At 42.6% G+C, this 15,951-nt stretch overlaps 1 protein-coding gene across 2 annotated transcripts; it reads left to right on the top strand.

The window, feature by feature from the left end:
- The first annotated feature begins 8,736 nt into the window (after positions 1 to 8,736).
- On the top strand, positions 8,737 to 11,882 carry Tcf21 (transcription factor 21). Of its 2 annotated transcripts, XM_013026767.1 has the most exons (3): positions 8,737 to 8,807; positions 9,096 to 9,525; positions 11,313 to 11,874. In XM_013026767.1, exons 2-3 carry the CDS (start codon positions 9,124 to 9,126, stop codon positions 11,400 to 11,402), a joined length of 492 nt encoding a protein of 163 aa, XP_012882221.1. In that variant the 5' UTR covers positions 8,737 to 8,807; positions 9,096 to 9,123; the 3' UTR covers positions 11,403 to 11,874. The 2 variants fall into 2 exon arrangements, with proteins under 2 accessions (XP_012882221.1, XP_012882220.1); XM_013026766.1 differs by having other exon boundaries at positions 8,737 to 9,525; positions 11,313 to 11,882.
- The last annotated feature ends 4,069 nt before the right edge of the window (positions 11,883 to 15,951 follow it).

The raw sequence follows: 15,951 nt of genomic DNA on the forward strand, positions 1-15,951 counted from the left end.
GGATATGGAAACAAAAGGTTGTTTTTGTTTTCGTCTTTTAATTTACTGTGTGATGCTATTTCTTTTTTCTTTCTTATTTTTTCCCTTGGTTTATCCTCTGTTGTCATTTTTTTTATTTTGATACCCTGTGTCTTGTGTATACATTTATCTGATTTGGGGAAGGGAAGGGGAATAACAAAATGGTGAGTTAAAGGGCAAAGGATGAACCAAGGCAACGGCGATACTCACAAGACAAGATGTTGGAAATGAACTTTACAACTTGGGGTGAGGAGAGTTGTTGAGAGGAAAAGTGGAGGGAAAAAAAACAAGGGAGGGAATAACAATGTTGGACAAGAAATGTACTCCTTACCTTACTTATGTAACTGTAACCTGTCTCACATCACCCTTACAATAAAATAAAATGACATTTTTAAAAAGTCAAACTCATATACAGAAATAACATTTTACCTGCTATGTGAGCATCCCTTACACCAACCAAGCACAAATATCAAAAGAAATATCAAAAAGGCCATGTGAAAGTACATTCAAGAGTCGGGAGCGATGGTGCCATAAATCAAAGAATACTCGGGACCCCAGAAACTGAAGGAGGCAAAGAAGGATACTTTCTAGAGTCTCCAGTGGCAGCATGGTCTTACAACACCTGAGTTTGCACTGCAGGTCCCCAGAATTTTCAGAGAGTAAATTGTTATTATTTTTAAATCATTCAGTTTATGTGAATTTGTTATAGCAACTTAGGTAACTAATATAAATACTATGTTTTAAAATAGGAATACTTATAAATCATTCATGAATATAACAGCTATTCAAGGTATTGATCTCTCTATAAAAATAAAACTGGAGACCAGAATTCAAGAATGAGATCATTTAAACTGTAGGCTGGACCAAGTAATTAAGACCCAATTTTTAAACTTGCTACTATAAAGCCAAAATAACTGGCAGTAAATCATCTTCTTGTGTTTATCTTTTTTTCTCAGAAACTAAAGCACATTGTTTGATTTTGGTTCTGTTTGTTTATTTGGTTGCTTGTTTATGGTACTAGAGTTTGAACTTGGGTTTGTTACCTTGCTATATAGGCATGCAACCTCTTCTGTCAGTGCTCCAGAACTTCAAGAAAAAATTTAGAATAAGTACATATTTAAACAAAGGAGGAATGTATTTATTAATGAATTAATAAAAATAACTCATTTATAATTCCAAAAAACAAAAGAGATATATACCTAATATTTCTATTTTAAGTGAAAAAAATATCCCACATAAAGTGGCTCCATCTACACTTTAATCTTTGGTGGCTTTTTTTTTTTTAGTGTAGACATTACATGGCAGAGAAAGTTGTGTTTCTTATTTCTAGGGTCAAGATCTTGTTGATATCAGTAACTTACTATGAGACTCTTTTAAAACACACTATTATCTTTATTCTACATGGATTGTACATAATAAATTTAACTTTGAAGAAATAACCAGTAATGAAATAATCATTGAAATCACACCAAAAAACAAGAGGAAGAAATTAAATCATTATAACTTAACACTGAATAGATTTTTTAATTCTGTGACTGAGACCATAGGATGTTTTTCCAAAATAACAGAATTCTAGATTTCACTAAATATTTTCCTTTGCCCTCAACACAAGCACACACACACACACACACACACACACACACACACACACTTTTTAAATATTTTTAGAGAAATGGATTCTTATTTCTATTGTAGAAAGTCTAATACTCTATATCTCATTCAAAGCTCAAAGTGAAAATGGAAAAAAGTGAATGTTCCTGTTGAAAAGGGCCATAAAGATAATGATCATAGCAATCACTACTATTGCAAGTACTCTATATGTTAATCACTAAGTAAAACCACTTTGCTCACACTTCATCTCAATTAAGAGTAGGGGGCTATCCCTGAGGTCAGAAATTAAGAAGGAAGACACTGAAACAAAGTAAAGTTAGGACTTACTTATCCAAGTTCATACCAACTTGTTAGTTGTGCAAGCAGAGCTTGGATATAGTCCTTTGGTTCAGTGAAAAAGTGTTATACAAAGCACAATCATTTAAAGGGGAAAATATAAAAAAACAAAAATTATAATTCTATGAAGACTTTACAACACAATACAATACAAAGTTTACTTTTTCCTCCCAACATTTGGATTACTCTTCAGTTCAAAATCACTTTTTGGGGGGATGGGGGAGATGGGAAGGGATAGGAGGGGAAACAAAGGAGGAGGCAACAATGCTTGATAAGAAATGTACTCATTACCTTGCTCATGTAATTGTAACCTCTCTGTACAGTATTTTCACAATAAAAAAATTCAGTAAAAGAAAAGCATTTGAGAAGCATTAAGATCTTCTTCCTGGGAAAATTGTTTTGTCAGAGTCATCTTTACAATTATGTTTAAAGAAAAAAGGTAATTTATTTATGTAGAAGTTTAGTATCTGCCTAGCATTTTAGCTTAAAATAATACTGGCTTTATCTAAAATATGTCAGAGTGACCAGTTGAAAAGACCCCAGTGCAGTCAATCAACTATTTGTTTTGTCTATGGAGTAACCCCTCAAAAGTATTTGGCAAACTTTATTACTGAATTGATCTAACCCATGTCTATTTTTGTGTGGGAGCTATGGCCTGTACTAAATGCACAGGATGAAGAATTCCTAGATTTTTCTGGTAATGGCTCTTTAAAATTGATTTAGAGCATCTAACTAAAGAAGTCTCCTCCTCTCACCTTGCAAATTTTAGGAATGAGAATTCAATGACCCTCCTTATTATAAACCATGAATCTGCATGCAGAACCCTTCATAATTCTTCAAAAAAAAGAAAAGAAAGAAAGCCAAGCCTGTCAGTACTCTTAATCCTACTGTTGTTTCTTTTCTTTTTTGTGGGGGGAGGGGGGGATCCGGTCGTGGGGCCTGAACTCTGGGCCTGGGCGCTGTCCCTCAGCTCTTCAGCTCAAGGCTAGCGCTCTACCACTTGAGCCACAGTGCCATTTCTGGCTTTTTTATTTTTGCTTATGTAGTGCTGAGGAATTGAACTCAGGGCCTCATGCATGCAAGGCAAGCACTCTACCACTGAGCCACCTTCCCAGCCCTTTTTCTTAATCTATAATAAATGACAAATGAGTCCTAGTCATATCTTGTCTTATTCTTCAATTGGTTGAAAGTTAGAAATGATAATAAATAAGAAGATACAAAATTTTAATCATATACAACAGTAAATTCTATGAACTAAGTTATGTACACAAAACAATTATAACATTGAGGTCCAAATACCCACATGGCTATTTTGAAGGTAAAATTTTTAGAAGGCAATTAAGTTTAGTTTGACTAAGTTTATGAGAGCAGGGAGGTGTTATAATTTGATAGGGCTGGTGGCCTCATAAGAAGAAGAAGATTCCCCCCACTTTCATTCTCTCTCTCCACTACCAGAGGAAAGTAGCCATCTAAGCGAGATCAAAAGCCCTCATAAGAACCCAACCATGCTAGCCCCTGATCATGGACTCCCAGCCTCCTTAACAGAGAAAATAATATGTCATCTAAGCTATTTTGTCTATGATATTTCATTATAGTTGCCTGAGCTAAGACAGTAAACTAGTATTGAATCATGAGACTAGGTCATAAAATTTTAAATTAAAAAAAATGTATACCCATTCTTACCTTATAAAAAATATACCTGCCACATAAATAGACTAACAGAAATCCAACACACAACATGGAAGGATTTGACAAATACCAGTCATTGCTTGAACAACTCACATATTTTACTAATCTATCATCAAAAGCAGTAGTCTTATAAAACTGAAGGTAAGTTAATGATAACATGAGGTAGAATGGCTTGCATTGGTGTGTGTTCTCAGACATTTAGCCAAAGTAATTGTTAAGTATTTCTCAAGTGATTGTCAGCTCCATTGAAGAGCTAAAGTCTTCAGAACTCAATCTGGAATAATTAATTATAAACTCAGAAAAGTCATAATCTTCATATCATCAATGAAGCTAATAAACAAACAAAATAAACAAACCTTTCCCAGTTTGCCTAAAGGAAACTTCAGGTCACATACACACATTCACACACACACACACACACACACACACACACACACACACACACACACACACACACAGCTTTCTGGCCAACCCAGCATGAGAGACCTTAGTGAGAACCAGCCAGTCAGCCCCACAAAACCAAGAGAAATTGTGAGTTACTAATTCAGAATGTTACATAGCAATCGATAATAGAATACTATCTTCTTGAATTAAGCTTCTTAATTTCTCTGTACTTCATTGTTCTCTTCTGTAAGAGAACTAAAGAGGGCTAAATTAATTAATGTAATTATAACAATTCCTGGTATATGTTAACTTAATAAATCATTGGCATATCCTTTATTATTAATAACTAAAATGATAGAAGAAAACATTCTCAATTGATTCTCAAGGAAATCTGACATGTAAGAACTTGAGAACAAATATCTCAAAGTAGGCACTCTATTAGTACCTTGGAGGTACCCAGACCTGGCACATACAATTGAACAGTAGAAAGTAGAATCACAAAAGCCCTGAAAAGAAATATGGATTTTGTATTAGACATAATAAGTGACTTTGGAGGATGGTAAGCAGAAGAATGGCTTGGATCACTCTATTGGAAATGAACATTAGGAAGACAGAAATGAAAGCCCCCCCCCCTAAAAAAATCCTCAAGAAACTCTTACAATCATGTCAGTAAAGGGTTTTGGTGACTTGAACTTAAGATTAGCAGGGGAGAGGAAGCAAGGAACATAAATCTTTGTAGAGATATGCTTCTTGGAGAAGAGACCCTTGGCCTACATGGCAGAGATGAGATTTTTAACTTGTATATTACTCTAAGCTTTAAATCTCAGGAAAGCTCATCCATCTCAGTTTTGTATAATTCAAGGTTGAATTTTTATAGGTTCTTATAAATAAATATAAGATAACAGAATATGAATTTCCACTTATTTTTTTCACAAATATTAAAATAGAAAAGAATGTATCCAAACTGTTTGGCTTTGTAAAAGAATTATTTAAGACAAATTAAGACTCTGGCTCAGGTGTCAGTACTGGTCCTGGTATTTCACAGGAACAGAATTCTTGACCATAGAGGTCCTCTTTGGCTCTGAGCATATTTTCTAATTCTAACAGCATATTATCTTGTATCTATACTTTAAAATACTATGTAATATAGAAATATCTCATGTTCTTGAAGCCACAATGGATATTCTCAGGGATTTCCTACTGATGCTAAACCTAAACACCATGTCTCTGACCCTCAAAGATAAAATCACCTGGACAAAAGAAGTTATCTTAAAGAAGCAACTGCTAGTTTCATTAGTGTTACATTTACTCTAGCTGTGAAATTATGAGTACCACTATAATTTGTATTGAAGAAGGGGAGAGACTGCCCAATCTATGAAAAGTTTAAATTCTAAAATTCAATGAAGTCATACTATGATGTCTTATGAATAGGAAGTAGATGCCCGTCCATCAGTAGGAAAAGGAAAGGTCTAATGGTAATGAGATAGAATCAAAAGAGAGGCACCAACTCACAGAGAGTGTCAACAATTGGTGGTGGTTACCATGAAATAAAAAAGACAAAACAAGAGTTATTACTTAGAAGGGAAGAAAAAGAAAACTGTCAGTTTTATTAATTGTGCCAGAGTGAATACTTCCTGCCCTTATACTGGAGAGTACAAGAAAATTTAAAGGCAAATCTTCCCTCTTGGGAAAGATAAAGTGAGAGCACACAAGTCAGTTCAAAAGAAGCATATAAGACTTTCTTCTTTCACATGAAAAAGGATTCAAATTATTCTATCCAAGTGCAACTGAATCAAATCTAAACTTCCTGAAAATTTATCAGTTGATAAAGCAGGATTTAAGTTCAAGGAAACATTCCATGCCTAATCTTCATTTTACAACTTTCACAGATAAATTTTCCTTAGCACTAAAATCTTTCAAAGACAGACTTTCTTGCAAAACAAATTTGTTAAGTGTACAACAAATTTGCCAGATGCCTCAGAGATATGAGCCATTACTTAAAAGTCAGGTAGAAACCTTTAGGATCTATCTCTTGCTTTCAAAGCAGTCATTTCTATGAGGTGCTTAGGAACATAATGTTCAAAATATTGGTGCTGTTATCAGAAGGGTTAATCAGCTTCTTAAAAGTGTTTGTCTTCTCACCAAATATAGTTTATATTTTGGAGAATTTGGCAAAGTTCAAGTTACAGCTTAACTGATTTGTTTGGTAGAATGCAACAATAAATCATTTCCCCCACTTATTTGTCCTGAAGAGTTTTTGGTTTTGTGTTGTTTGTTTTTTACCAAAGATAGCAGAAAGATTCAAGAAAGGAGGGGGAGTATTAACATACTTTAAGACTTCACATCAAGATAACTAAATGACAACCTTCACATCTTAGTTCTTTATAGAATTTTAGAAACACTCAAAGTTCATTATCAACCTACCAGTCCTGCCCAGCCTGAATGTGTCACTGCAAGATAAATGGACATGAAATTTAATTAGTGCTTACATTGCTATAAAGAAAAATAATTACTAGGCTTACAAGCCAGTTTATGGCGTGAGGCTAATTTTGCTTCCTTCTAGATATTGCTATTTTTTAAGTTTGTGACACTGAAAAAATACACAGACAGCAGCAATCTATTCTGAGGTATATATTATTGTGACTCTCACTATTCTTCAAATGGTCTGGCCTATCCACTAAAATATAGCAGAAAAGCAGAAACAACAGTAGAAGAAGGAAGAGGAGGAAGAAGAACAGGAGGAGGAGGAGGAGGAATGCAACTCTGTGAGTAATATTGATACCATTTAACAGCCTGCTATGTGGTAAAGCCATAGTTCCAATTCTTAATTGTCATCTTATTCCAGAACCCAAATAAATGCTTTGTGGTTATTTTACAGATATCTCAGTTGCTACACACACACACACACACACACACACACACACACACACACACACACACACACTTTACTGGCTAATGCCCATTTTCACATAGCTCTTTAGTCTAAAAATAACTTTAACTTTCATGTCTTACCAAGAGTAAGAAAAGGGAGGACAAATCAGAGAACTCTAGTTTGGAAATCAGTGAGGAAAATTCTAACAGGACTTCTGGGTACTCTCTCAACGCTGTCTTGGGCCTCAAACTAAATTATTACAGTTTCTGTGTTGTAGCCCTGGGTCACTTGTGCATGAAGACAAAGGCAACTTCAACTTGATATTTCTGTCATCCCTGCTGTGGGAAGAGTCCTTTTCCTGGTTTATAACATCAATCACTCTTGCAATAAATCTTGGGAGTGAATATGGTCATTTAAAACTCCACCTGCACAAACAACAGAAAATAAGAGCTCATAAATCTCTACACTGGTGATTAACAAATTTTGGGTCCTCGGCAAAGATATTATGGGGGAAGGGCTCACTAATTCATTAATAAAGACTGATTCGCTGACAATCTGTTTAGTTTACAGCATAGGGGGAAAGCAAACAAGCCCCTGCTAAGAAAACAAAATGTTAGAGGTTAGTGAATTCCCAGCTGATTAGAGGGATTAGAGATATGATATCCTAATGTAGCAAAGGGCTTCAAATGCTTGGAAACTGCCCCATGTTCTGCTACAGCCTTCACCCCCAATGTCTAATTGTCAGCAAGGCAAACCCAGCAGAGAATTAGGAAGAGAACTCCAGGCGCTTGGTCTCCGTGGTTTCACCGCATTGCTTTCATTCACTCCCTGTGTTCTGGCTGCCTTTGCTTATATACTCCCTCAGAAGCTTTTCTCATTCTCTAGGAAAGATCATTGGAGATGAGGTTATGGATGAAAAACAACCCCTTCATAGGTATAATCCTGCTTCGTGTTTTACAATATCTTCTTTACAAGAGGGGCCTAGGCCAAGAGGATAAGGGGTGGGGGTGGAGAGATTTTAAAATTCCAGGGCGCAAGGGGATGTGTGAAAACAAGGGAGACTCTGAAGACCACATGCAATGCATTTCTGGAAGGACACATTCAAGAAAGTTTTCGTTGCATGAAGAAAAGATTTTTCAACCAATAAAGTATTTTCGACACATCCATCACAGCCCGCTGGTCCCCCTGTGTATGTGCAATAGTCAAGTGTGTTTGTGTCCACGTGGGCAGTTTCTCTGGGCCTCTGAAATGACGGGACACAGATGTATTTTTGTGTGTCTACTTTCCTTAACTATCATAATGAGGATTTTGAGAAGCACTTGCTTTCTTAATTGTCCCCAGGTAAAGTGGGGGGAAGATGACTTCTTAATACCCTGGAGAGCCAGTGGAGCCCTGTCGGGGGTTTTAGTTGCTGTTTTCTTGGCAGATGGGGAGCGACAGAGCGCTTGGGTTGGAAGAAAGGCCCTCAAAGAAGGGTAAGGCCATTTTCCTTGAAATTTTCAATGACAACTGGCAGGGACCATTTCCCGGGGAGGAGGGGCGCCTACAGAGCCCAGCGGGCCCCGTGGGCTAGCGGTGTGAGTTGGGCTGGTGCCCACTCACCTTGGGCCTGGGTCAAAGGAGATGGATGAGCCCAGGCTTGCAGCCACGGAGTGGATTTACACCGCCAGTTGGAAATCAGGGTCCCCGGAGTGTGAGAGTCCCCGGTGTTGGGGTCGGGAGCTTAGCTGGGCCCAGCAGGCCCCTCCCCTGGGCCTCCCGGATCCGCCTCTATTCCCTAGATAAATTCCTAGTGTCCACCAAATTCCTCAGCGCTCTCTCAGCACTCTCCTCTACGGCCAGGGCTCCGGGGGTGGGGGAGCAGAGCGCCGGCTTCTTCCGCACAGAAGCCCGCACGGTGGGCTTCCCCTGGGCAGGGGAAGGGCTGAGACCCAAGCAGCCAGACCCCAGACCCCTGACTTCAACTCCACACACCAGGTGGCTGCTCCTCCACACTTGATCCATTGGTTTCGGCTCTCCCTGCTCTCTCTGATCTCTCTGATTCTCTCTGATTCCTTCTCTCTCTCACTCTCTCTTTCTCTCCTCTCTCCTTCTCCCTCCCTCCCTTCTCCCTCCCTCCCTCTCTCTCCCTCTCTCTCCTCCTCCGTCCCTGCGTCTCCTCCAACATGTCCACGGGGTCCCTCAGCGATGTGGAGGACCTTCAGGAGGTGGAGATGCTGGCGTGTGACGGGATGAAAGTGGACTCGAGCAAGGAGGGTGCGACTTCCAACGAGAGTACCGAGGAGGGCTCCAACTGCGAGAACGGGTCTCCGCAGAAGGGCCGCGGCGGCCTGGGCAAGAGGAGGAAGGCGCCCACTAAAAAGAGCCCCCTGAGCGGGGTCAGCCAGGAGGGGAAGCAGGTCCAGCGCAACGCGGCCAACGCGCGCGAGCGGGCCCGCATGCGGGTGCTGAGCAAGGCCTTCTCCAGGCTCAAGACCACTCTGCCCTGGGTCCCCCCGGACACCAAGCTCTCCAAGCTGGACACGCTCCGCCTGGCGTCCAGCTACATCGCCCACTTGAGGCAGATCCTGGCTAACGACAAGTACGAGAACGGATACATTCACCCCATCAACCTGGTGAGTCGGTCCGTCCTCCACCCCATCCCCGGGGCCGCGGAGGCCGGCCGCCTTCGCGGTGCACAGCTTCGGGGCGCGCGTGAGCGCGGGGCTGGGACCCGCGGGGGCTGGGGGGTGGGAGCTCTGGGATTTTACCCACGGGGGCCATTGCTGGCCTAGCGCCTCTAGGGACCAGTTTGGGGTGATCGCTGCACCGCCTTGGCTTTTTGCTGTGCGTGCAGCGGGATGGGGAATGATTTATGCCAGAGTTGACGTGGCACTCCAGTAAGGGATTTCCAAGAGTATTCAACTGGGAGAAGGGGGGAAAAAAGGGGGGGATCCCCCCCTTTCCCGTGGCAGCGCCATTCCCGCTGTCGCAGTGGGGACAGGAAACATCGACGTGATGACGTGCCCTGAAAAACATCTTATTAACCCCTTTATTCTTCTTTTAGCTGAGACTAAAACTTGACTTTTTGCCTTCTGATTCGTGTCCACATCCAACCCCCTTCCTTTTCCAGGTATATATTTAAGACTGTTAGATGGTGGATTCATTCGTGCCCCACCCCCATAATTGTTCATGGAAGCACCCCGACTGTGTAAACGTTCTCAGCTCTCCCCTAAGTCCTAGACATTCAGCAGATCTCAGCACCATCAATAAATTCGCTCAGGTAATCGTGGAAGAATCATTACAATAACAGGCCACTCTCCCCTAAGCTGTGGGAGTCTCATTCTCTTATTTGCTTATAAGCCACTGTCCATCGAGTCTGATTTTTAATACAAAAATATGATGCCCAAGAGTCCATTTTCTCGGGTGCATTTTGCTGTTTTAAAGGACATATTCTAATTCCTCTTTCAATGGGTTTCATTTGAAAATTTGAAGGCTCTAAAGAAAAACAACAACTTGAGAGGAATTCTGTTTATATATGATAAGAGTGAGATTTTCCCCTTCTTAAAAGTCAAGGCTTATCAGCCAGCCATCAGTGAGAGACATTTGATTTGTCTTCTCACCCAATTGGTCTCAGTAATTGGAGAAAAGGGTAACAACACACTTTGCCATGAAAAAAATATGTATATATCCCCTCCAATTAAGACTGGTGGGTTTTTTTAAGTGAGATAAGTAGTTTTTAGAACACGAATTGCCCTAAAGCATTCACAGTGGCTGCTGCTTCTTTCTTTGAATGAAAAACAACTTATCCGACTTTATTATAAAACAGCGGAGAGAAAGCTTTGCTTTCTCGGGAGTAGCAAACTAATCTTAAATAAAACGTTCTTGTGTCTCTTATTCGAATTCTGTCCCCTTCAGAGATTAACTTAAAAACTGTGGTCAAAGCTGAGGCTTGGAGGAAAGAAACCAGAGTCGACACGTAGCTGGAGGAGAGAGGACCCTAAAACCTGATCCTGCCCCCCCCCGGGGGGCTGAGAAAGCACTGCGCCCGGCCCCTGGTGACCGGTGGGCTCCTAACCCCACTCAGCTGTCCAGTGACTCCTAGAAGCGCCTGCCTGGGGCTCTGGCGCATCCCACCCCTGGGCTTTCAATTCAGAATGAACACTGCTTGCTCGAATTCTAAGATCCCACCACCGCCCCTCAAGCTGAGACTTGGCCCCTTGGCTGGCTTTTTTGCCTTATCCCAGCCTCCGGGTACACATGGATAGAAAGTCCATCGCCCAGGATAACCAGCCTTTCCAGCTCACGGTCTGCTCCTCCTCCTCCTTCTCCTCACTCGTCTCAGTCTGGGGCTCTGGGCCCACCCCATTCTCCCCTCCCCCTCCAAGTCCACTCACCTCCGTGGCCCTCTTCTCCCCTGCAGACCTGGCCCTTCACCGTAGCTGGGAAACCCGAGAGCGACCTGAAAGAAGTAGTGACGGCCAGCCGCTTGTGTGGAACCACGGTGTCCTGACCTTGGAAGTGCGAGTCTGGGGAAGGCTCGCTCCCCGGGGGGGAGCGGGCCCTAGGAAGGCGCCCCCCCCGCCCTCCCTCGCTCTCTTCTCAGCCCCCCTCGCGCAGCGCCCCTCTCCCATCCCTCCCTGCAAGAACACTTTAGAGCAACGACGAGATTCGTTTCCAAACAGAGGACATCGATTGTACTTACAGATTCCCCCATCTATTTAACTTTATTAACTTCTACCGTGAATGACTTCTGTGAGCCTTGCTGGTCCAAGAGCAATATGTAATTATATATAAATCTATAGAAACAGATTGATAAGAGCCTATCGACGATGTGTATCTTTTGTATAATATGTTGTGAGATGTAATCATAGGATAGCTGACTTTGACAGTCACATTTATAAAGTAATTCACCCAAAGATATATATTTTTTTCCAAGCAAGTTTTGCTACTTTTGAAAATAAATCTTTCTTTATATTGCTAAAAAAAAAAACCCTCCTGGCATTAGTGTGATTTTTCTTTAATAAAAAAATAGATAAGGGGGAAAGCAGACACTTGTGGAGAAATTTGATGTTAAAAACGATTCCCTTAAGCTTCCAGACTTGTAGTGAAAATGAAGTATGATTTCCACTGTGAAGGTTCAGGTCGTATTTTATGATGCAAGAATTCTGTTTAGTCCATTACAATTATCGCAGCTATCAAGACAATGAGGGGCTGATATTCAGCTTTTCTACAGTAAACGAAAGAAAAAAAGACAGGAAAGGAAAATCTGATTTTACAACTATTTTCCAGTAACATTGCTGACAGGAACAGGAAAATCAGCTCCGAACTTCCCATGCGGGGGATGTGATTCCAAGGCCCGCGTTTTGTAATGAAGCCCTGAGATTCTAAACGACAAAAGAGGCAGATCCCCTAACCCTTAGCTTGTGTCCTTCGATTTCCAAGAACTTGTCCATATTTTACCCAAGTCTTCGTAATAACGCCTGGATTGCTTCTAACCATAAGCGCGCACCCTACACGTGCCTGCATTTCGTTTGGTGTTACCCACTTTGCGTTCAGGTCCCGCCGCGAACTTCCTGCGGGCTGGATCTTAATTTAAACATCTCCCGGGCTACGGAACGGCTCGGAGGGGGAGATTAAGTTGAGATAAACAGACCGGCGAGGCCGGCGAGCCTGGGAGCCCGGCTCCCTCGCAGCCCCAGTGCAGCCCGCGGCGGCCGACGCACCAGATGCCACCGTGGCTGTTTAATGTTCGGGGTTATGACCGCAGTGTTTACACGACGTCTTCGGTTATTTATACTGTTATTCCTCGCAGAGAGCCTTGAAACTTCCGCTTCGTTTGCTCTCTCCGATTTTTTTCCCCTCCGATTCTCTTTCCCCCTCCCTCCCACTGGGGTACCCGTGTGAGGACTTCTCTCCAGACCCCCCTGCAAGGCAGCGCCAGGGGGGCCGGGGTTCCCGCTGCGTGGGTCCCCGTGGGGAACGCTGAATCCCACAGTGCTCTCCAGCGAGAACCCGTTCTGAGAGCCGGCGACGGCGCTGCGTCTTCGTCCAGGTCATTCCAAAGGGTCAGGCCTTTCCGCCCAGACTTGACTTTGAGGAGCATATTTTAGGCTCTAGCTGGTGTCCCCCTTGCCCAGATTCTCTTCTACCAGAGAACAGAGTTCTTCTCCATGATTTAGTATGTATGATTTAGCTGTTTTCCTTTTCAAGCCCAGAAAACTTCACAAGTTTCTAGACACTTAAAAAAATATTTTATTGACATCATCAAGGTGTTGTACAGAAGGGCTACCATTTCATAAGTGAGATCATTAAAGCAGACATCTCTTTCTTTCTTTCTTTCTTTCCTTCCTTCCTTCTTTCTTCTTTTCTTTTTTTTGAAAATGTCATTCCTTCCTTCACTTTCCCCCCGTTTATCCCTCCCATTCTAGATATGTTGTTGGTTTTGTTTTTTTAAATACATGCTGGATAGTCTCAGAACTGCAAACAGGTGGTAATTGATTTATGTTCATTGTCTGATAGCGCTGAACCACACAAGAATGTTTCAAGAAGTCTTTAGGTGACTTGCCTCCAATTTAAAGCCTTCAATTTGGGCAGGAGGAGGCTGTGAAGCCATGAACACATGGCTTCAAGTCCTGGTTCTACACCCAGGTAGCTATTTCTTCTAAGGGTCTCATCCAAGTATGCAAACAGCGATAAAGGCAATGACAAGACAGTAATTATCATATTCATATTTTCCTTTTCATTGAAAAAAAAAGCCTTAGTGTGGCCCAAGTGAAATCATATTCTGGGCAAAATGTTTAGCACTTGTAGGAAGTGCCTGGTAGTGAAGTATGTATGTCTAGCCCTAAAATGAAAATCTCTCAATCTAAAGAGTGTACATTTTGTAATGTACAGTTGATCATCTTTCGTTGCATAAACTAAAATCTCCCCCATCTCTCTCTCTCTGCATTGAGGATTGAATGCTGAGCCTCACACTTGCCAAGAGAGCGCCTCTGAGCTTTTCTCCAGCCCTAAAATGTGTCTATTCGATGCAATGTTCAATCTTTCTCACCTTCACTCTTCCTCAGTGCCTCTAAATTTGTCCAGAATTTTGTACTATAATGAAGCCTCAAAACTGAAAAGTTCAGAGCAAAGAGAGAGCCTAAGAGATGCAAATAGAAAACTAACTGCTACAATGGCTGGTAAGAAGGACACAACTGAAAAGTTCAGAGCAAAGAGAGAGCCTAAGAGATGCAAATAGAAAACTAACTGCTACAATGGCTGGTGAGAAGGACACAGGGTGCCATCAGGAACTGCAGCAGGAGGACCTGGATACACTTAAGTCTTCACAACTTGTTGACTGAATAAAGTGGTGGGAAGGGATTAACGGGGTTGTCTGACAATGTGGCCACCTTACACCCAGGGCCATATTCTCAGCCTCTCTCCTTCTCCACAGGCCAGGCTGCATGCCACATCATCACACACACTCGTCAGCGGCCAGCTTCCTCACACCAACTAGTTGTCATCCTATTCTGCCTCCAAACCAAGGCTCAGGCACCCTGGTTCCCGTTGTGTCACATTTTAAGAGTAACTGCCCTGACCCAGCAGGTGAATGATGGGGAATGTCCTCTGACCTCTAGCTTAGAAGCCACTTTCAGAATGGACCATAACAACGATGCCTTAAGGGAAATGTTATTATAAAGGGTGTCTCTGAGCTATCGGGAGAAGCAAATATATTCAGACTGTACTATCTCCCCCATAGTCTCTGTCTCATTGTTCTTTTTATAAGAAATCCAGTGTGTATTTAGCAGGTGTGCCCACTGGCAAACCACATCCTTTCTCTTTTGTAAGGAGAATCTAATACATGGAGCCGTGGTAGCCACTGGTTATATGTGTTGTTAGTGAACACACTCCCCAATGGGATTTTTTAAGCCTGTGGTTCTTTCCTATGTTCAGGAATCATCTGTCTGCTCCAAACTTAGGAGATTGGAGATGGAGAAGATTGGTATCACTTCTAGATTTTTGTGTGATGCTACTGTGCCTGTTCCAGACATTTTGAGAATCGCTGTTTGAGCTCCATCTTATTAGGGGATAATGCAGGGAGAAAGGAAATGTTGCTCTTAAGAGGCTGCATTTCTGGGCTCTAGCTTGATTCAATGCTCAGTCCACTCCAGAGTGACATGCATGGGACTCTTAACGTTTAATTACCAGTCTGGAAATCAAATCACCAGTCCTGGGAATATTAAATATTCGTTCCACCATGGTGTGGGAACATGTGTATCTTCATCTGTACCCTCAAAGATAATTTTCAATCGTTAGGTGATCGTTAAAAACCTGAGTCCTTTAGGAGGAGTCTGTTACTAGCTTCCTGAGATTCCTAAACTGAAGAGAAATCTGGGCACCTTGAACTGAGTATCCCTGCAAGAGGATTCATTCTCAGGCTAGAAAAGCATTCCACGTCACTCCTCGGGCAGTATTAGAGATGGCTTTGGTTCAGTATCCTGGGTGTCAGCAAATCGGTCTGGGGGCGGGATGCGGGGTGCAGAGGGAAGAAATAGAGAAAGGCCTTCCTTCCCCGCCCCCTCTCCCCCCCATCTTCCATCCTCTCCCCTCCTCCCTGCCCCTCCCCCTGCCTGTGAGAAGGACTGATGGAAGCGAGCAGGAGGAAGAAGATTTCTGTTCTTAGCCCTGAAACGCAGGGTCTCGGGAAGGTGATACTGGTCAGTGTGCGACACGGAGCGCAGAGTGGCGCAGGCGCGGCCCAGCGGGCCGCCCAGCTGCTCTCCTTAGCTCTGCATCCTTTCCTCCAAATTCTGGCTCAGCCCGCGGAGACTCACTGGGTGCCAGCGGCCTTCTTCGGAGTCCGTGGTCGGGCTTCTTCCCGGTGTCCTGACTGGAAGCATCTTTGATGTTGAGGTTCGGGTCCGCCCTTCTCCCGGTTCACCGCCCAGAGCCCGAGCAGCAGAACCCCTCCCACAGGAGAGGGAGGAGAATGGGTGGGAAAAGGCTGAGAGAGCCACCATTTCCAGTTCCCCACGGTGGATCTGACTTCTCGAGAGCAGCTGGGCGTGACTCCTCCA

The sequence above is a fragment of the Dipodomys ordii genome, unplaced genomic scaffold (assembly GCF_000151885.1).
Source record: "Dipodomys ordii isolate 6190 unplaced genomic scaffold, Dord_2.0 Scaffold97, whole genome shotgun sequence".
Taxonomy (NCBI): Eukaryota; Metazoa; Chordata; class Mammalia; order Rodentia; family Heteromyidae; genus Dipodomys; species Dipodomys ordii.